At 46.9% G+C, this 15,012-nt stretch overlaps 1 protein-coding gene and 1 non-coding gene across 2 annotated transcripts in view; one reads left to right on the top strand and one right to left on the bottom strand.

Annotated features, from left to right (window-relative positions):
• Positions 1 to 15,012, bottom strand: part of KIF3C (kinesin family member 3C) — a 44,364-nt gene that overhangs the window by 18,175 nt on the left and 11,177 nt on the right. Inside the window, exon 2 of the mRNA XM_066378709.1 lies at positions 18 to 119. Within this exon, the coding sequence (XP_066234806.1) occupies positions 18 to 119 (102 nt within the window). The remainder of the gene's footprint in view (positions 1 to 17; positions 120 to 15,012) is intronic.
• On the top strand, positions 13,827 to 13,964 carry LOC136401564 (small nucleolar RNA SNORA8). The gene has a single exon (XR_010750590.1). It is a non-coding gene; the product is annotated as a small nucleolar RNA SNORA8 (small nucleolar RNA).

The raw sequence follows: 15,012 nt of genomic DNA, 5'->3' as shown, positions 1-15,012 counted from the left end.
TGAAGCCCTAGCCCTACCTGCTCAGCAATCTCCTGCCTCTTCAGTTCCAACATCTTTTGCTGCTCGTTGGTGTGATCCATGATGTTCCTGCCCCCGATGAGCAGCTTGCTCTCCATGGCCTGGGGACACACAGAGGTTTATTTTTTAAATTTTTTATTTTTCTTAAGTGAGTAGTGGGGAGGAAGAGAGACAGGCTCTCACATGTGCCCTGACTGGGATCTACCCAGCAAGCCCCCTGCCCGGGTGATGCTCTGCCCATCTGGGGCCGTTGCTCCATTGCTTGGCAACTGAGCTGCTTTAGCACCTGATGTGAGGTCATGGGGCTATCCTCAGTACCCAGGGCCAACTTGCTACAACCCAGCCATGGCTGTGGGAGAGGAAGAGAGAGAGGGAGAGACTGAGAGACAGAGAGAAGGGAGAAGTGGAGGGATGGAGAAGCAGATGGTCGCTTCTTCTGTGTGCCCTGACCGAGAATTGAACCTGGGATATCCACATACTGGGCCAACACTCTACCACTGAGCCAGCCAGCAGGGCCACAGAGAGGTTTAGAGACGGGGTTTTAAAGGGCCACAGGATCCCCAGATTCAGAGGTTTTGCTTCCCTGCTTTCCGTGGTCCTTCCAGGAAGGGACACAGATGTGTCCCAGATGGGGCCTTGTGGCCCTCAGCAAGAATGGAGTTTTTTCCTCTAGCCTCTTGGGCCCTGGCACATTGTTGGCAGGACCATTAAGTGAGAAAAAGAGAGGGAATCCCTCAGGGAATGTAGGGCACCTGATCTGTTTGCTTTGGACCCAGAAGGACGGTGGTTCACTGTGCCTGAGAGGGGGTACAGATGGCATCCAAATCCTGGCAATCAGCACCCAGCCGGGATTCAGGAGGGGGAGACAGAAGATGGTCAATGGGCATCCCAGCTTTTAGACAACTGTCTCCTGATTCTGGAAGAAGGCTTTCAACACAGGCACCAGAAGAGTCTAGTTGTAGGCTGATGGGAAAGATGAAGAAAAGCCAAAGGGAGAGGACTCTGTACCACCAAGGGGCACATGGGACCCCAGAGGCACCTGAGCTTCAGAGATGGCCAAACAGGCCTGGGTTCTACCTACTGACTGCACAGCCTCAGCCTAGTTACCCCCTCAGTTCTCACATCTAAGATATCAGCACTGACTACGACCCAGGACGGCTAGCATACATCTGCTGGGCGCTATCGGCTAGGGGCTGAACTAGCCCTTGACAGACATTATCTCTGTCCTCACCCTGCAGAGAGGTACTGCACATTACTCTCCCTGTCAACAAGGAAGACAATGAGAGGAACTAAGGAGGAACTAAGGGCACACAGGTTGTTGAACCCACCACCCCCAGCCTCTCTGTGGCAGCTCCTAGCCCAGTGCTGGGCAGACATTCCACAGATGCCTGTCGGGGCTGAAGCTTGAATGATGAATAATTTGTGTAAGTTGTGTAAATTGAGACTACATAAAATGCATGTTCAGCCTGAGCAGGCGGTGGCGCAGTGGATAGAGCGTCGGACTGAGATGCAGAGGACCCGGGTTTGAGACCCCGAGGTCGCCAGCTTGAGTGCGGGCTCATCTGGTTTGAGGAAAAGCCCACCAGCTTGGACCCAAGGTCGCTGGCTCCAGCAAGGGGTTACTCGGTCTGCTGAAGGCCCGCGGTCAAGGCACATATGAGAAAGCAATCAATGAACAACTAAGGTGTTGCAACACGCAATGAAAAACTAATGATTGATGCTTCTCATCTCTCTGTTCCTGTCTGTCTGTCCCTGTCTATCCCTCTCTCTGACTCACTTTCTGTCTCTGTAAAAAATAAATAAATAAAAATTAAAAAAAAAATGCATGTCCACTATTGCTAATCAGAGGGTGCTGCCCTAGAGCACCCCAGCTGTCCTCTGATTTCATCCCAGGCCTCCTGGAAGGTTGACATCACCTTGAGCCACCCAGACACATTGGCTGCCTCCGCACTGGAAATTTTCCTAGTGGAACCTGCTGACCTGCCTGAGGGCTTTCAAAGAAGGGGGTGCCGTCAGCAGGGGACCCCTGTGCTACCTGTGGAAGCCCCACCACTGGGGACAGAACAAGGCAGGGGTTAAGGGTGTTTTGGGGAGGTCAGAGGTTGGACTATGTGAAGGTGCCAGAGGACACTGAGCACACTGGGTCATCAGAGCAGCCCAACCCAGCCTCGGAGGCCAAGGACGGAGCTGCTGCCGAGAAAGGCGCCCTCCAGTGGCTGCCTGTCCTCATTGCCACACAACAGCCACCTGCTACGCTGGAACCTCCCCCAGGCCTTGCTCTGCGTTATTGTCTCACCATCCACCCCAGCATAGATCCCAGACCTGAACACATCCTAGACTCCTCCTTTTCACTCAAGGTCAGCCTGTGCACCACCCTTTGAGTGAGCAACTCCTTAAATGTTGTATCCCAGACACTTTACCTGCCTACCTCTAGGGCCTGCCCTGCATCTCACAACCCGCCCTCTTCCCCTTTACCCCACCCCCTTGACGCCCACCCAGTTGTTAAATCCCATCCAGTCTGTCTTCTTAGTGTGGCTCACACCATTCTATCTTTCTTGTCCTCATGATACCTGCTGACTGCACTGCAATCTATAGGACTCACCTGGATCACTGTCATGACCCAGTCACTGCCTGTTTCCACTTCCATCTGTCTCCACATGACTCATGATCCACCGAAAACACAAGCCCAAGTGTACCTGTCCTCTGCGGCAAACTGTCATCCACTCCTTACAGGATAAGCCCCGAGTCTGCAGCAGGTACGGGCCCATGGGCTGCCTTAGCTTCCCAGGCTACTCTTACCAGTTACTTCCACCCTCCCCACTGAGAGCTCTGCCTCCAGCGCTGCTGAAGGAAAGCCAGCTCCCTGAATATGCTGTTCTTTCTTTCCCTCCCTCCCTCCCTCCCTCCCTCCCTCCCTCCTTCCCTCCTTCCTTCCTTCCTTCCTTCCTTCCTTCCTTCCTTCCTTCCTTCCTTCCTTCCTTCCTTCCTTCCCTCCCTCCTTCCTTCCTTTTGACAGAGACGAAGGGAGGGACAGACAGACAGGAAGGGATAGATGAGAAGCATCAATTCTTTGTTGCAGCACCTCAGTTGTTCATTGATTGCTTTCTCAGATGAGCCTTGATGGGGAGGGGGAACTATAGCCAAGTGAGTGACCCCTTGCTCAAGCCAGTGACCTTTGGGCTCAAGCCAGCGACCGTGGTGTCATGTGTATGATCCCACGCTCAAGCCAGCGACCCTGCACTCAAGCCAGCGACCTCGGGGTTTTGAACCTGGGTCCTCCGCATCCCAGTCCAACCTCTATCCACTGCACCACCGCCTGGTCAGGCTGCTGTGCACTTTCACAATACGGGCCTTCTCTTCCTAGCCCACATCCACCTGGGAAACCGCTAATTCTCCTGCAAGACACAGCTTAAGCAGCTTGGGACCTTTTCTCTGATTTCCTCCAATCTACACATTTCCTCCTGTAGGCCTCCTGAATAACTAGAACACATTCCTAGTATTTTGCCATGACATCCCATTATTTGTTTACAGCCTTTCTCTCCTGTGAGCTCCTTCAGGGCAGGACTCATGTCTTCCTCAGATCTCAGTGTCAGGGCTTAGCACAGTCCTAGGCACGTAGTCAGTGCTCAATCAATGTTTGCTGAACTAAAAGGAATCTTAGGGTTGCTCCAGAGCGGGGGTTCCAGGTCCTTTCTCTGGACTCTCTCATCCCAGCTTCTCCTCCTTCAATTGATAACCCACACTCACTGTTGCAGGGCAGATGAACAGAGCAGCAGGGTCTGGGTACTTGGGCTACCTGGTAGGAGGGCTGGGCTGGGTGTGGAGAGGGAGAAGGAGAGGAGGCAGCAGCTCTCTCTAATATACAAGCAAGCCACCTAATGCTGTGGGCCATAGATGACTGGTCCCTCTAACTACCGGGGAATGGAGTCTTGAAGGACCAGCACGTTCTGGGACACTCCAGCCCCGAGTCCTTGCAATTCCCTTGGCATTTTATGTAACCCCAGTGCTCTTCTCTCCTGTTATCTAATAAAAAGACACTAGGTCTTGGCCCTGGCCAGTTGGCTCAGCGGTAGAGCGTCGGCCTGGCGTGTAGGAGTTTTGGGTTCGATTCCCAGCCAGGGCACACAGGAGAAGCGCCCATCTGCTTCTCCACCCCTCCCCCTCTCCTTCCTCTCTGTCTCTCTCTTCCCCTCCCGCAGCTGAGGCTCCACTGGAGCAAGGATGGCCCGGGTGCTGAGGATGACTCTGTGGCCTCTGCCTCAGGCGCTAGAATGGCTCTGGATGCGACAGAGCGACACTCTAGAGGGGCAGAGCACCGCCCCCTGGTGGACATGCCGGGTGGATCCCGGTCGGGCGCATGCGGGAGTCTGTCTGACTGCCTCCCTGTTTCCAGCTTCGGAAAAATGAAAAAAAAAAAAAAAAGACACTAGTTCTCAAACTTGGTTACATATTAGAATCATTGGGGAGCCTTTAAATTCCCAGTGCCAGGCCCATTGCATTATCTTGGTCCCTTCCACCCAGGGCCGTGAGAGCTCCAAGGCCAAGTGCTCTAGAGAAGACCCAGGTGAGGAAGGCGCAGGCAACAACCGTGGGTGCCCTGCTTCTTCCTGCCTGATTTAAAGACTGGGGACAAGGGTGGAGTGAGAAGCACAGGACAAGGAACCACAGGGAAGAAAATCATTACTTTCTTTATACCTACTACATGCCGGGTTTATCACATCTAAGCCTCCTTAATAACCCTTTAAGCAGTGGGCCATATAAACTTCTATGTACATTAGAATAATCTTTTAAAAGGCCCAGTGCCCAGACTACACCCCACTGCCAGGTAAACTGGAGTGGGGGAGCAGGGGTAGGTGGTGAGGTACAAGCATTGTGGTTTTGAAAGGTTCCCGGCTGATTTTAGTGTGCAGTCAAATTTGAGAATCACTGCTCTTGAGGTCTCCTGAATCAGCATTCCTTGGGAGCTTGCTAAAATACAGAGTGTCAGGCCCTACCAGACCCAGTAAATCAGAAACTGCATTGTAATGAGATCCCAGATGACTTTAAGGGGTATATTACTATTAGGATCATCACTTTTCCAATCAAGGCTCAGAGAAGTTAAGTAATCCATCCATGGTCACATTATGGCCATTAAATATAAATGGAGAATCCAGACCCAGGTTGGCCTGGCTCCAAAGCCCAAGCTCTTTCTACTGCAGACATTGTGTTGAGTGTTTCAGGAAGCAGAACTTGCTAAAATAAAAGCAACATATTTCCAGCAAGAGAAAACCATATCTGACTAACTCCAGGGTCATTACAGTACATAGGGAAGCAGTGGCCAGGACTTTGGAGGTTAAAATGCCCCTGACAAGGCTTTTTTTATTTTTTATTTTTGTGACAGAGACAGAGAGAGGAACAGATAGGAACAGACAGACAGGAAGGCAGAGAGAGAAGAAGCATCAATTCTTTATTGTGGCACCTTATTGTTCATTGACTGCTTTCTCATATGTGCCTTCACCAGGGGGTTATAACAGAGTGAGTGACCCTTTGCTCAAGCCAGTGACCTTGGGCTCAAGCCAGTGTGACCTTTGGGCTCAAGCTAGAAACCATGGGGTCATGTCTATGATCCCATGCTCAAGCCAGTGACCCCGTGCTCAAGCCAGATGAGCCTGTGCTCAAGCCAGTGACCTCAAGGTTTTGAACCTGGGTCCTTCATGTCTTAGTCCAAAGCTCACCACCACCTGATCAGGCTCCTGGCAAGGTTCTTTATCAGAGGTTATTCAAAGTTACATGGTGGGTGAGGAGACAGAGAAGGGAAGTACTTCTCATAACAAAGGTAGATTAGCAAAAGGAAACAGGAAAAACAGGCATCTCTCGAGATGGGAAAAAGTTCCAATGCTTAATGTTGGGACTGCTCTCCACTAAAAAGCATACACTGATGAAATACCCAACTTCACACATACTCCCAAGTCCCTAATGGAGTAAAGCACAAGAGTTTCCAGGCTGTGCGAACCGACCAAAAATGGCAGATGAGCTTCAATTATAGTTTTACATTTTGGGGGAAAAGTGCTCCTAGCTCTACTTATTAAGTGATAGCTATGAATAATCAGTTATAAGCCAAAAATGGAGATGGGGGGGGGGGGATGAGGAGAGAATTGATCTCTATTGTTCCCAGAAGACATCGGCTTAATATACTGCCACAGCTGAAGCAGCCAGTAGCATCTGGCCAGCCGCCATCATGAAAGCTTTTTAGAAACAAAACAAAACAAAAATCATTCTATTCTAATATCCTATAAAACCATGATGCAGCTGAATCTGGAGCTGTGCACAGCTCCCTCCCTGTATCCCAGGGATGAGGAGGAGAAAGATCCAGAGAAAGGGGATAAACCCACTCCGAGAAGGGCTATAGGTCTCTTTACTCTGCAAAGACAAAGGAAGGTTAAGAGGATAGGCCTGGAAACCATACTATCAAAACAGGTGTGAAAAGCAAAGATCTGGATTTTCCCAATCAATAGCTTACACCTTGAGCTTTTAGGATAAATAAAGGGAAGTTCTACTTTTTACAGAAGATAATAAATTTATGAAATATGATATCTCAGGAGCATGGAATTAAGTACTTAACAGTTTATTAAATAATTCTGGGGACACATTTTTCATCTTTTATTGTCTTCTCAGAAAAAAAGACTGTATGACCTGACTAGTGGTGGCACAGTGGATAAAGCATCAACCTGGAAACGCTGAGGTTGCCAGTTCAAAACCCTGGGCTTGCCTGGTCAAGGAACATATGAGAATTGATACTTCTGGCTCCTCCCTCCTTCTCTCTCTCTTTCTCTCCCCCCCAAAATGAATAAATAAAATCTTAAAAAAAAAAAAAAAAGAAAAAGAATTGTACTAACATCAAAATAACCATTAAAATAATATAAGAAAAGAGTTCAGTTTTCTCACCAAAGCTAATAAGCTTCTGTTATTTTCTGGGTTTTTTTCCAGATTTTCCATATACACACATTCCTTTTTCACATCTATAGTCTTGGTATAAATACAAGCTTATGTTCTGCTATTTCCACTTTATCAAATATCTAAAGCATTGTCTGTTACATCCATAATATTTATGATTATAAGTCAATAATTGCATAATATTTAGAGTGGACAATTTATAATTATAGTAATATAAGGTTATAGTAATTAAATATATAGAAATATAAAAATATGGAAGATATATAAAAGTAATTAAAATATTAAAAATAATTATTAAAATTAAATAAAGTTATGCCATTTGGATAGGAATTAATATAGTGGCTTAGTGCCATAACTCTGTAATGTGACAAACAGACTCTGACTTATAAGCAGGGCCCAGTTAGTATGTGTGTGAAGTTATACATAGATAAGAAGTGGCTTGGTATTATTTACATAAACTTTGTAAATTAATGTAAATAAGAACATCTTAAAAAGTGGTTTAATGTAAACATTTCAGTAGATTGACATAGAGGGGATTCCCTGCAAGGAACTCCCAAAAAGGTGGTTTGAGGTGATAATCCTGTAGATTGACACCTGTTAGAAGGCGTTGACCAGAAATGGTACTAAAGCTGAGGGGCCCCGTGCTACAATAGTCGCCCAGATTCCAACATTAATGTGGACTGACTCCACGCCGCTCTGAGCTCTGACCAAAGCCAGCCAAGAGGAGCACGCCGACGGGCCCCCTTAAGCTGTACCCAGGCTCGCCAAAAGGATTTGTGAGTAACAAACTGCCTGTGTGATTCTTGCAACTAACTTGTGTGTTGGTTGTGTCTTTGCTCCGGTGGCACTTAACAGTAGCATCCTCATAGCTGCCTCAAGAGTAGTCTCAAAGAGGCTGCCAGCCCTGCTGATAAGCAGGAGTGTCCCACTGCACGGGAAAGTCGAATCAGGGACCCCTGATCGACGTAGAGCTTGGGCTCTACTGGGACAACAATATACTTAATCAATCCCCATTATAAAATTATTATTGGGCCCTGGCCGGTTGGCTCAGCGGTAGAGCGTCGGCCTGGCGTGCGGGGGACCCGGGTTCGATTCCCGGCCAGGGCACATAGGAGAAGCGCCCATTTGCTTCTCCACCCCGCCCCCTTCCTTCCTCTCTGTCTCTCTCTTCCCCTCCCGCAGCCAAGGCTCCATTGGAGCAAGGATGGCCCGGGCGCTGGGGATGGCTCCTTGGCCTCTGCCCCAGGTGCTAGAGTGGCTCTGGTCGCGGCAGAGCAACGCCCCCTGGTGGGCAGAGCGTTGCCCCTGGTGGCATGCCGGGTGGATCCCGGTCGGGCGCATGCGGGAGTCTGTCTGACTGTCTCTCCCCGTTTCCAGCTTCAGAAAAATACAAAAAAAAAAAAAATTATTATTGGTTGGCCTGACCTGTGGTGGCACAGTGGATAAATCATTGACCTGGAACACTGAGGTCACTAGTTTAGATTACTTTCTTAGAAGGAAATTTCAGGAGTGAATAAAGAGTTATAAACGAACATACCATCAAGTTACCTTTCTAATGGTTTATACCACTTAAACTAGTGCCAGCAATAATAATGGAACGACTTTTATTAAAATACCATATGTATGAAGTATTATCATTATTTTTTAAATTGTCTATAATAATAGATATAAACCTGAAACCCCTCATTTATTTTATATTCTCTAGCCTGACCAGGCAGTGGCGCAGTGGATAGAGCATAGGACTGGGATGCAGAGGACCCAGGTTCGAGACCCCAGGGTCGCCAGCTTGAGTGCGGGCTAATCTGGTTTGAGCAAAGCTCACCAGCTTGGACCCAAGGTCGCTGGCTCCAGTAAGGGGTTACTCGGTCTGCTGAGGGCCTATGGTTGGGGCACATATGAGAAAGCAACCAATGAACAACTAAGGTGTCACAACGAAAAACTGGTGATTAATGCTTCTCATCTCTCTCTGTTCCTGTCTGTCCCTATCTATCCCTCTCTCTGACTCTCTCTCTGTCTCTGTAAAAAAATAAAAATAAAAATAAAAAAATAAATATATTCTCTAATACCTTTGAGGTGGTTTTGTGAAGATCTGATCTCCCCTTTCCCAATATATATTTTTATACTTTTGGGAGTGATTTAAAATTTTTTTACTGATTGATTTTAGCGAGAGAGGAATGGGGAGAGACAGAAATATCAAGCTGTTCCTGCATGTGCCCTGACCAGGGATGATGTTGTAACCAACCAAGCTATGTGGCCAGGCCCCTTTTTGTGTGATTTTTAAGTGAGGAGGTAGACCTCTGATTCAAAACAATTGTTTATTCAACCTCCAGCTTCTCTAACTACTCATGCTTAGTCCCAAGCTTTCCTCATTCAAAATTCTTCCTGACAATTTCCAAATGGGTTCAAGAACTAGAACCCATTTGGACATTATGAGGCAGAATTTGAGCTGCTAATCAGGCCTGGAATTTGATGCATCAGCCAAGAATACTAGGCCCCCAGGTTTCAACCCTCCTTCCACCCCCATCCCCATGACCTGACTCCCAGGACTGGGCTCTGTGTTGGTTCTTGCTAATCCACCTTCAGTATGGACCTCCTCCTTGGACCTAGAACTCTGCTCAGGGTCTCTCCTGGCTGAACCCTGGGACCCATGAAGAGAATTCCTGGACAATGTCTGACTACCCACTGCCACCCCATTCTGTCTGTCTGTCCTTTGCCCCTGTGCTTCTCCGCCTGCCCTGCCAGAACCCAGCACAGATGTGCTCTGAATGAAAAATGACTTTGCCTTATCACTTACTCACCAAGTCTTGCCCACTTGTCCAGCCCACACCATCAGGCAGGCCTGCCTGACAGAATCCGCATTGTGCTAGAAGAGGGGGCTGGCCCTGGCACGCCATCTACGGGTGGGCCTCAATCCAGGTACAAGGTCTCAGCTTCCTCCTTCCCCTCAGTCTCAGTGCTGCCTGCCTTACTTACCCCACGCTCTGAAATATGTCAAGTACACACTTCAATTCTTTGCTTAGAAAGTTTTTTTTTTTGCTTTTGCTTTATTTTCCTCATTTCTCTGAGGATACCAGTGACCATCTCCTCCTTTCCCCCACAGATCTCTGTCCTTAACTATCACTTATGGAGGGCGGGGTGGGGGGATGACAGGAATGCCTCAAATGCGTAGGCCCCCTTCAGGCTAGGGGTATTAAGCAGAAGGATGGGGATATGGGGTTCCTAGTACCCAGTAAAGGTTCTCTGGAGCTCTGAGCTGCCTGACTTAGTGCTGCCTTTGCGATGTCCTAGAGCAAAGGAGCACAGGTGGGTGGAGCCTGTGGACAGGACTGGGTTTGTTCCTACTGGTTCTAAACACGTCCAGGGTAGCTACAAGGCCAGCAGAAGCTGTGGGTGGGGGTGGAAGAGACAGGCTGGGAGCTCCATGGCGCCATGGTCTGCCTCTGGAGAGAAGGATACAAATCACGGGGTAACTAAGGTGACCAAGGGAATCATCAAACCCAACCCCCTTGGCTTTACAGATGAGGAAATGGGCCCAGAGATTGAGGACTCTAAGCTTGAAGCTCAGAATCAAATCTTTAGGTGTATTTGCTCCTATATCACCTATACACTTTCCAGATAATTTCCTAATCTGATCAGAGTCTTGATTCCAGGTATTAGAGGCAGGTCAATTAACAGCCAAGATCACCCCAGGGACCATGTCTGCTTGCAGAGATAGCTTGGAATATTCAGAGGCTTAGCTTTTCCCATTTCAGGAACAACTGGAGTGTAAAACCAGAGGGCAGAGAAAGGAGTCTCCAGTCCTCATTAAGTGCTGATCTGGAAAGCCAGAATGGAGACAGCCAGGCCTAGCCAGCCACTCTTCTGAGATGATACCATCAAGTATAATTTTACAAGGAAACAGAAGCCAAACAGGCTCTGCCCTGCCACTGCCAGCTAATCTATGACATTCTGCAGGAGACAGGAAGCTCAGATGCAACGTGCCATGTGCCTGCAGCTGGGCTAGGCCCCTTTTACATTCATCATCCTATTTAATCATCACAAGACCCTTATGAGATAAGACGTATGATCCCCATTTGACATAAAAGAAAATTCAGGCTCACACAAGTGAAGTGACTTGTTTATGGTAAAAGGTAGAAGTGATATTTGAACACCAGCCTCCTAATTGAAAGTCCAGTGTCCTTCTCCCCCTTCCACAGCTTTCTCCCAGGTTCAGGCAGGAAGGTGCACTGGAGAGAAACAGTACTTGGTGTTTGCACCTTCGTCAACTCAGGGCAAGGGCCACCTCACAAGTTCCACGCTGAAATGACATAAAGAGTGCTGGGCAAGACAGCGTGAGTCCTGGTCACACTATGCCATCCTATTTGCTACAAAATCGAAGGCATCAGCCCCTGAACTTCAGTTTTCTCATCTATAATATGGGGAGAATCCCCCCTACCTTGCAGGCTTTGGGTGAGAAAGGTGGGTTGGGTAATAGTTGTGAAAGTACTTGGTAAATGATAAAGTAATCAAATATCAGTGGTTACTTGCTTTCTCAGTACCTGATTGACATTTACACACTACTCATCATAAAGGGCAAAAGAAAACAATTAGCACTAGAATCTCTTAGGAAATACAGCTACTCCTATCATTACAGACCTATTTCTCCTTTGGTGGCTTCCTGGTTCCAGAAGTTGAGAAGCCAGCAGTAAGAAAGAGGAAATGAAAGAGACAATGGTGAAGGGAAGACAGTGCTATTTTCAGTGATTCTCTGCCCTGGGATTGGACACAAATTAGGAGACTAAGTTTGAGTTTCCTGTCTTAAGTCTCCTTGGACGGCTCAAAAGACAACATCAATGATTGGTCTTTTTTTTTTTTTTTAATTTTAATTTATTGATTTTAGAGAGGAAGGGAGGTAGAGAGGGACAGAAACATTGATCTATTCCTGTATGTGCCCTGACCAGAGATCAAACCAGCAACCTCTGTGCTTTGGGACGATGCTCTAACCAACTGAGCTATCTGGCCAGGGCAATGACTGGTCTTTAAATGCTAGGAATTCTCTCATCAAGAAGAGAGAACAGCCTGACCAGGTGGTGGCGCAGTGGATAGAGCGTCCGATTGGGATGCAGAGGACTCAGGTTCAAGACCCCAAGGTCGCCAGCTTGAACGCAGGCTCATCTGGTTTGAGCAAAAGCCCACCAGCTTGAACCCAAGGTTGCTGGCTCCAGCAAGGGGTTACTCGGTCTGCTGAAGGCCCATGGTCAAGGCATATATGAGAAAGCAATCAATGAACAACTAAGGTGTTGCAAGTGCAATGAAAAACTAATGATTGATGCTTTTCATCTCTCTCCGTTCCTGTCTGTCTGTCCCTGTCTATCCCTCTTTCTGACTCACTCTCTGTCTCTGTAAAAAATAAATAAATAAATAAATAAATAAATAAAAATTAAAAAAAAAAAAGAAGAGAGAACAATAAGAGATCAGGAAACATACGGCCTGGGGAGTGAGCTGAGTTGGACTTGACTCCACCCAGCCTCATTCTAGACAGGAAGGGTATGGATACCCAGAGCGCTTCAGTTCACCTTGGAGAAAAGCCGAAAAAAAAGGCAAACCATTTATATCAGTGAGAAAACCATGCATGAGCACCTCAGCTCTGATCTTGACCTACATCTTTCTCCTCTAATTCCCTCTCTTAGTTGTGGTATTCTAGAGGGTTTCTCTTCAGTGCCAGGGGTGCAAATCCAGCCAGACAACAGAATGCTACAATGTCAGAACAGCCTGACCAGGTGGTGGTGCAGTGACTAAAACATCAACCTGGGACGCTGAGGACCCAGGTTTGAAACCCAAGGTCACTAGCTTTAGCATGGGATCACAGAAATGAACCCAAAGGTTGCTGGCTTGAGCAAGGTATCACCAGCTCAGCTGGAGTCTCCTGGTCAAGGCATATATTAGAAAGCAATCAATAAACAACTAAACTGCCACAACTATGAGTTGATGCTTCACATCTCTCCCTCTTCTCATCTGTTCCTGTCTGTTTGCTCTCTCTCACTAAAAAAAAAAAAAAAAAAAAAAAAAAAAAAAAAAAAAAAGAAAGAAAAGAAAAAAAGAGAATGTTTCAATGTCAGAACTGAATGACACCGAAGCATGCATAAAGTGCAGGCTAAGCATTTTACAGGGTCTAGAGCAGGTGTCCCCAAACTACGGCCCACGGGCCACATGTGGCCCCCTGAGGTCATTTATCCAGTCCCCGCCGCACTTCCGGAAGGGGCACCTCTTTCATTGGTGGTCAGTGAGAGGAGCACTGTATGTGGCGGCCCTCCAACGGTCTGAGGGACAGTGAACTGGCCCTCTGTGTAAAAAGTTTGGGGACCCCTGGAGGGCTTAGATTGGTAGTCCTGGGTCATATAGCCTCCAGCGCCCAGATGATGTTCCGTCTTTCTTCCAGCCCTCACTGCCCCGCATCCAGGTGGATCTCAGCCTGGGCTTCTGACCCACAGCTTCCGAGGTGAATCAGCAAATGGTGTAGAAAGCAAAGAAACATCTATTGGTTATTTTTTAAGTCCCTGGGAGAGGCACTGACTTGTCCAAGGTCATAGGATTACCAATAACTGGGTATCATTGAGTATTATCAACCCTAAATTTCCCTCAATTGTTCACTACCTTTAAGCCAATCTTCCAATCAGGTGTTAACACTTATTATTATAAGTTTCCTCACTTACAAACATTTAGATTAGTATTTGTTTAATTAATAAAGTAATATATACTTGCTATAGAAAAAGAAAGGTAAAAGTAAAAAAAGATATGAAGTAAAAAATTAAAATTGAAATCCTTAGAAATAACCACTACTAGTGAGATCTCACAATTCTTTCTAGATGCTGTTATTTAAAAACAAAGTTAACTATTACACTACATGGTATCTGCATTCAGTAGTTTATTCCTGCTAAGCATTCAAAGAGCAGTGCAATATAAATTCAGTATCTGGCATCGTCAGTTTTCTTGGCTTCGTGCATGTTAAACCTGGTATTTTTATTGGTATGGTATTAAAAACATTAAATTCAATTAAAAAAAAAGAAAAACAAACTTAACTATATCAACTAATTTATGTTCTGGGCCATGGGCACGCAAAAAGATTTGTTGATTATAGGAATGCATGGCACTAGACTGAGGTCAGAGGCCGGGGGTTTGCATCATAAAGAAAGAGAGATGCATTAGGCATCTCAGCAGAGGAGAGCTCCCACTGGGGCCTATTAGCCAAGGATCTGGCATAAATCCTTCCTTTCTGAGTTGGTATTACAATGTGGAGATTAAGATCATGGTTTTTCGAGTCAGGCAGATATAAGCTCATATTCTGGCCCAAACACTTCCTAGGCACGTGACTGTGGGTTTTTCCTTCCTTAATGTGCCTCAGTGCCCTCATTTGTCATATGGGATTAAAATAGTACTACTTTCTGGTACTATTATAAGGATTGAATAAAACAATGCACATAACAGAGCAGTGTGTCTGGCATTAAATGTGCACTAAAGAAATAGTAGCTACTGCCTGACCATAGCTACCACCTGACCAGGCAGTGGCACAGTGGATAGAGCGTTGGACTGGGATGCGGAAGACCCAGGTTCAAGACCCCAGGTTGCCAGCTTGAGCACAAATTCATCTGGTTTGAGCAAGGCTCACCAGCTTGAGCCCAACGTTGCTGGCTCGAGCAAGGGGTCACTCGGTTAGCCCCCCCCCGCCCCGTCAAGGCACATATGAGAAATCAATCATTGAACAACTAAGGAACCGCAACGAAGAATTGATGTTTCTCATCTCTCTCCCTTCCTGTCTGTCTGTCCCTATCTGTCCCTCTCTCTGACTCTCTCTGTCTCTCCCACAAAAAAAAAAAAGTGGAAAAAAAAAAAGAAATGGTAGCTACCATTGTTATTACTGCTGTTATTATTATTCTGCCGACCCACCTTAAGGAGAAAAAGCCTTAGTTACCTAGTGCTATAGAAACAACTCAACCCAGAGCCTGGCACTCCTTTGTTGAATAGATCTGGGAGGAAAGGGAGACAACTAGAAAGCAACTCTTTAGTCTGACCAGGAGTTAATGC

This window comes from Saccopteryx leptura, chromosome 3 (genome assembly GCF_036850995.1).
Source record: "Saccopteryx leptura isolate mSacLep1 chromosome 3, mSacLep1_pri_phased_curated, whole genome shotgun sequence".
Taxonomy (NCBI): Eukaryota; Metazoa; Chordata; class Mammalia; order Chiroptera; family Emballonuridae; genus Saccopteryx; species Saccopteryx leptura.
Note: the sequence above shows the minus strand (reverse complement) of the source record. Positions and strands in the feature narration are given on the sequence as shown.